Source organism: Bidens hawaiensis, unplaced genomic scaffold (assembly GCF_021521415.1).
Source record: "Bidens hawaiensis isolate Kalapana, Puna unplaced genomic scaffold, B.hawaiensis_p1.1 tig00054804_1, whole genome shotgun sequence".
NCBI lineage: Eukaryota > Viridiplantae > Streptophyta > Magnoliopsida > Asterales > Asteraceae > Bidens > Bidens hawaiensis.
The window spans coordinates 74803-81465 of NW_027499867.1; the positions used below are offsets into that span (position 1 = coordinate 74803).

General features: G+C 35.7%; 1 protein-coding gene across 1 annotated transcript; it reads left to right on the plus strand.

The window, feature by feature from the left end:
- The first annotated feature begins 3313 nt into the window (after positions 1-3313).
- On the plus strand, positions 3314-4055 carry LOC143600701 (putative germin-like protein 2-1). The gene is made up of 2 exons (XM_077078318.1): positions 3314-3437; positions 3520-4055. Exons 1-2 carry the CDS (start codon positions 3314-3316, stop codon positions 4053-4055), a joined length of 660 nt encoding a protein of 219 aa, XP_076934433.1.
- The last annotated feature ends 2608 nt before the right edge of the window (positions 4056-6663 follow it).

The window sequence follows — 6663 nt, forward strand, 5'->3', positions numbered from 1 at the left end:
GTATACGTAATGACCGGGTAAAGGCTGTAGAAGCTGCGGTGAAAACAAGTAAACGGGGTGAAGAGGAAGAAGATGAAGAAGAGATTTGTGCGGTTTGCCATGAGGAATACCATGCGGAGGATATGCTCGGCACGCTAGAATGCAATCATAGTTATCATGAAGAATGCATCAAGAAGTGGATGATGAAGAGCAACAATAATAATCGTAACTGTCCGTGTCCTCTTTGCAGGAAGAATGCTTTCTTTTTGCGACACTTATGCGTTATTTTTTAATTACCCCAAACAGTAAGGTACAGCTCGACTTGTTTATTATATATTTCTTGATTCATTTACTTATTAACGTTTTTAGTAATTTTTATAAATTTCGAGAAATTTTAAATTATTTTTGATTAATTACTTAGGGTTTATGTATGCTTTGAATTTCAGTTTGGATGATGATATGATATTGCTTATTGGGTGGGTGGGTACCTCTACCCACCCATAAGCTAAAGAAGTTTAAGAATAAAGGAACACCAAACACAAGCTTATAAGCCACGAAAGCTTCGATGAGGCTTGACCTTGGTTCGTTTGACTTATGAGCTTGAGCTCGGCTCATGTATTATTTACTAATTTATTAACGTTTCTCGCACTGGCCGATGCCCTAAACCATCCTCCAATGTCGTTACCAGGTCTTTACTTTCACCAACAAAGAAACAAGCAATGCCTAGAAACAACTCTTTTGAGACTTTTATGTCTCAAGGAGTCATAGCTTGTTCGTAGCACATCTTGGATTATACCATGAAGGTCTCCTGTTGATGATTTCATAGACTTAATTCTATCTTCCCAAATTTCTATCATACTATTTTTTTTAGCTGGATCTTTCTAACTAACAAACATAGAAGAAGCTAATACTTTAAGAGCAAGCGGATTCCCTCCACAATATTGTGCCAATTGTACTACGAGCTAGCTTCTCAAACCCTACCATACAAGATATGTAATTACAATATGATTATATACTAAATTCAATAAAAGATAATTGAGTGTGTTCTTTTCATAACATAGTTTATGTGACAACGACAAAAACCGCTTAAAGCACATGTACTCATTATATTAATGATTTATTGAGATAGTAGGGGATGTGGTTATCCAGCTGCTTTCTATATCTCACTTAAAACAAAAAAGTAGAAGTCATTATGTGGTTCTTAAACGGTTCAACATATCGTGTCTTCAGAAATTAGTGTCCAATAGGTTTATTACAAAACACTAAATTATTGTAAGAAAAAAAGAAAACCTTAAATCATTTTTATATTTTTCTAATATTTTACCTTTTAAATACATTTTTTATGTTATCAAGGGTGAATCTGTCTAAAGACAATATCAAAAAATGCAGGCATGCAACGTTAGAGATGCACAAACTGAGTTTTTCTAATACCTATTTCTGGGTATGGAACCGGGTTCGGGTATGACCAGGTATTGACAATACCAGGGTTGGATTCGGGTCCGATATTGTCACTAGAATCATATCCTATGCACTGTGTTTGTGTTAGGTATAGAACCGGACATTTGAATACCCTATTTTTGGGGTTTTTTCGGGCTTTTTTCCCCGGTATAGGTTGGGTTTTTTAAGGCGCTTCACTTTTTTGGGTATTTTTCAGATCTTTTTTTAGGTATTTTTCAGGTATAAATCAGGTATTGAAAATCCCGGTTTCGGATATTGAAAAAACCCGGTTTCGATTATTAGGTATTACATTGTGGTTTAAAGTTCCAATACCATATGAAAGCATGTGGGCTCCACCATCTTCAAAAGCATTTGGGATTAACATTTTTTTTCCTTTACCGCCCTGTTAATCTGTCGACATTGCTGACTCAACAATTTTGAAGGCCTAAATCAAAATGAGATTTTGTGACCCTTTCACGACAATTATTAAAAAAGAATGAAAAATGCCCCCCCCCCCCCCCTCCTTGATTATTATAGGGCTAAAACTTGTGACATACTACCTAGCAACAACTAACACATAAGTTTGAGTTTACATTGACCATTATAATATATCTATATATATATTAGACATAATTACAAAAATTGTTCTTTATGTTTGCATCAAATTTCACTCATTGTCCTTTATATTTAAAATTGATTTGCTTTATCCTTTACGTTTACAAATCCAATAGCGTTTGTCCTTTAGTCCTAACCTAGTTAGTTTTTTTCGTTAAATCATGTCATTTGTCTTGCACATGATGGCATATTGGTACTTTTACCATTTATTTTAAAAAAGATTTTTAAGAGTTAAAACTAAAGAATATAGATATATATTTTTTAAAATAAGAAAAAACAATATAATACACACATCATATTTCCCTTCTTTTTCTCTCTCTCTCTCTCTCTCCCTCCCTCACACACACACACACACCTCTCTTTATCTTTACCACCAGCACCTCATTCGCCGCCACCACCACCAATGTGTAAGGCGGTTGGTGGGTGTGGTGTGGTGGTGAACCAGGCGGTGGTGGCTGGTGGTAATGAGAGAGAGAGAGAGAGAGAGAGTGAGTGTGTGTGTATATGTATCTACATATTATTTATATGTATTACGTTTTTTTGTTAATTTATTAAAATATTTTAAATTTAATAGATAAAATGACTAATTTGCCCTCATATGCAAGGCACATGCTATGATTTAACGAGAAAAACTGAGTTAGGGTCAAAAGAGAAATGTTGTTTGATTGGTAAACATAAAGGATAAATCGATCAATTTTAAAGATAAAGGACAATAAGTGAAATTTGGTACAAACATAAAAGACAATATTGTAATTCTATTAGCCTTAATTGTGTTAGCTTAAAGCTCTTGTCTTGTTTCGCTGGCTAATAGACTAGTCCTGTCTGTTAAAACCCACCCTTTAGCGCCCGAACCTTAACAACCCAGCACAATGTGTGCGGGGTTGAGACCTTGCCACATCAACTTTTGCCGCCCCTTTGAACCCCACAATGAGTGGTCTTATAAAATTTTAAGATATCACCTCATCCCATTTAATAAATAGAAAAATAAATATGTGGTTAAGCTAAATTCGGTAATTAAATCAATCCCAATGAAAAACTTTTGACTCAGTCTGATATCCCAATGAAAAACTAAAACCAAAAAAAAATATTAGTTTTTGTCATTAGCCCATTCCTAAGATAACAAAATAAACAAACAAACCCAAACTCTTATACAAAAAAGCCTTGTTTAAGAGCCAACATAAGACCGTTTTGATTATTCAAGGCTTGGCTATGGCTTTTTTGCATTCTTTTCATACCTAAATCATCAAACCCGCAAACTTGCCTCATCGATCTCCATCCGTTAATGGCTCGTGTATTAGACCTGTTTGTGATTCTATTGTTTGTTTTCATTTTCTCCGTTTCCATGGTTACAGGCCAGGTCCAGGGCCCTCTTCAAGATTTTTGTGTGGCGGATTTAAAAGGCCCCGGTACATTATTTCGTTTCTTAAATATGTTAATTCGTGAAAGGTTTCGTTTTCGGTTTAATAATAATCGGTTTTTTTATGATAGTTTTGGTAAACGGGTATACTTGCAAAAACCCGCACGCGGTTCATGCCAATGATTTTTATTATGGTGGGCTCCACATAAAGGGGAACACATCAAACCCAATGGGATCGAAGGTGACCTCGGTTTACGTGCAACAATTGCCCGGGCTCAACACGTTAGGAATCTCATTGGCACGTGTTGATTTCGCACCAGGGGGGCTCAACCCGCCCCACACGCATCCCCGTGCCTCGGAAATCATTACCGTGTTGGAAGGTAGTCTCGAGGTCGGATTTATCACATCAAACCCCGAAAACCGACATATTACTAGAGTATTGTGTAAAGGTGATGTTTTCGTGTTCCCCAAAAATCTTGTACATTACCAAAGAAATAATGGGAACACGAATGCGATCGCGATCTCAGCGTTGAGTAGCCAGAACCCGGGAGTGATGCCAATTGCGAATGTGATTTTCGGGCCGAAACCGGAAATCGCGACTGATATTCTTGCCAAGACTTTTCAAGCGAATGATGATGTTATATTGGACCTTCAAAAAAAGTTTTAAACAGATGTAACGATATTTTTTATTTAAAATTGCGTTTTATTGTATCTTTAACTTTGGTTATATATTCCTTATGACAAAAATGTGTGTTTTTTTTTACATGTTAGAAAACTACATACCTTGAACCCTAGAGTGTTGTCCAGACGGGTAACACCGCATGATGGCTTAAGACCGGGCCTCTGGACCGGACATAGTCCGGGCTATGTGTATATGTATTATGTGCGTAAATAAACATACATGAACAGACATTCTACAAAATATTTATAGACAAAAATGAACGAACATTTTACTAAGTACACCATTTGCGACATGCTTATATTTTATCTCATGCTTCGACTTTTATTAATAAAAAATGATCACAATACAAACCAGTCTTCAACCAAATAAAGATCCAAAGATGAAGATTACACCATTGATAAAACCAAAATACAAGTTACCGATGCATAAACGTACAATTGGTTAAAGCTTCTTCAAACTTTATGACGTGGGAGCATTTGATTCGATTGGATCCGACCCAACCCAATTGGCTACCCGCATAAATGTATGAAGATTGGGGAACAAGTTACAAGAAGATATTATAGTTTTATTTGAAATTTGAATTGGTTCATTTTTGGATGGCTTTTATTTGTTTCATTTTTATGTGTAACCAACTCTATTATTTAAGAATGTCTAGGTCGATAAGAAGGGATAGTTGATTATATTTTGATTACAGAAAAGTGTAAGCGTGAAGCTTACCGACCGAAGTTTTTGGTTCGCCTTATTTAAATAAAAACCAATTTCGTTTTTGAGACATTTAAGTATTATCATCTATTTGGTATTACCTTTTATATCTATATCTATATTATATATAATATAAGAGTGAGTGACCTCTTAAATTTTAAGAGATGTCACTTTTGTTGCATACTTTACAAGTAACAATGCATAGGATTTTAGGAATGTAGGGATAATATAGTCTTTTCACATTCAAAAATAATTTACAATAATAGTTCTTCAACTTCAATAAAGTTTTGTTAATTTATTAAATATTTACACATTTTCCCCTCTTTCTAAACCAACTACCCCCAGGACTTTTTAAAGGCTATAACTTTTTTACACGTTCATATTTTTTCTAAAAAAATACACCATAAAAACGAGCATTTTATTCTCTTTAATTTGAGTATGGTATTGCTATAATTTATTAATTTTTAATAAAGTAGCATGTTACGTGATTACCAATTATTACCAGCAACGGGTCGGGCAAGTTTGGCTAATGGTATCGAAGCGAGTTAGGGTTAGAACAAGTTAATACAAAAAAAGGTTGTTCATGTCGGGATGGGTTTAGATTGAAAGGGGTCATGTCCAGGGGCAGTCCATTCTTTGGGCTGAACCGGGCCGCGGCCCCACTATCTTTTTCGTTTAGTAGTTTATTTTTATCAAAAAAATTCCAAAAAATTCCATTTATTAAGTCCAGCCCAACAATTTATTTGAGCCTGGCCCATCTATGTTATTTGAATCTGGCCCATTCATATTATTTGAGTCCGGGCCATCCACGAAAGGTTAAAAAATAAAGCCCAATACAAAAAATAAGCCCAGACTTTGTTGGATGTAATTTCCATCTTAATAGGACTGTCATGTGTACATGACCGGGTCGGACCTTTTGGGCCCGTGAGATTCATTAATATGTAATGAGTTTATGAGGTTGCCATTAGGGTTTTATTATATTTGGTAATGTCTTGGCTATCAAGTTAGGTTAGTATATATAAACCAAGTTATGGTTAGACATTAGAAACACACACAAGATGCCACCGAGTTAGGGTTCATCTAGAGAAACACGAAATACATGTAATAGGGGTTTTTGATTTATATTTCCTCTATATAATATTGAGAGTTATTCAATATTAGTTATTGCGTGTTTACGTTTTGGTGAGTTATATCAATTCGTCCTTGAGATTTGAGTCCGGTCCATCCATATTATTTGTGTAAGAACGGTAATTTGAATGATTGAATTTAAATTTAATGTATTGAATTGGTGTTTGAGTTGATTGATTAAATATAGTACGTTTTTATTGTTTGACCCGACAGACCCGAACCGGATTGCCGACCCGAAACATAAGAGTAGCGGAAAACAAAATTTTTTGGCTTTCGTGAATTTCGGCCCATCCATACTAAACGTTCAAGATCCATCACTGGTCATGTCAAAAAGGGCTTCGGGTTAAAATGTTTTCGGTCGGAACATGTCCGTCAAAATGGATTGGGTTAAAAAGTAGTTTATTTGAAATTACTGTACATTTTATCTTTGCTTCTTGATTGTCGCCACCTGTTGCACGCGTTCAAGCAACATTTACGCATATAACATTGTTTATACATCTTGGATTACTTGCGTATAAGCATTATGTGGCGCGCTTACTAGCACCGGTTACACGCCCGATGCCACGTTAAATGCATACCACTGTTGGGTTACGCACGTAACGTTGCGAGGTTACAAACGTACTAACACCGGTTGCGTTTGCGCACACACCGGTTGTGTTTACGCGTACACCGCTGCATCGCGCGGGCACCTGGCTAGTGTACAACAGCATAGTAGTTGAATACCATTTAATTCAAATAAACACACAATGAATATGCATATCAC

Bases quoted from the DNA above. Each gene is read 5' to 3' on its own strand.
- LOC143600701 (XM_077078318.1), top strand. From the start codon at position 3,314: ATGGCTCGTGTATTAGACCTGTTTGTGATTCTATTGTTTGTTTTCATT. The intron at 3,438-3,519 runs GTACATTATTTC...TTTTTATGATAG, and splicing joins GGCGGATTTAAAAGGCCCCG to TTTTGGTAAACGGGTATACT.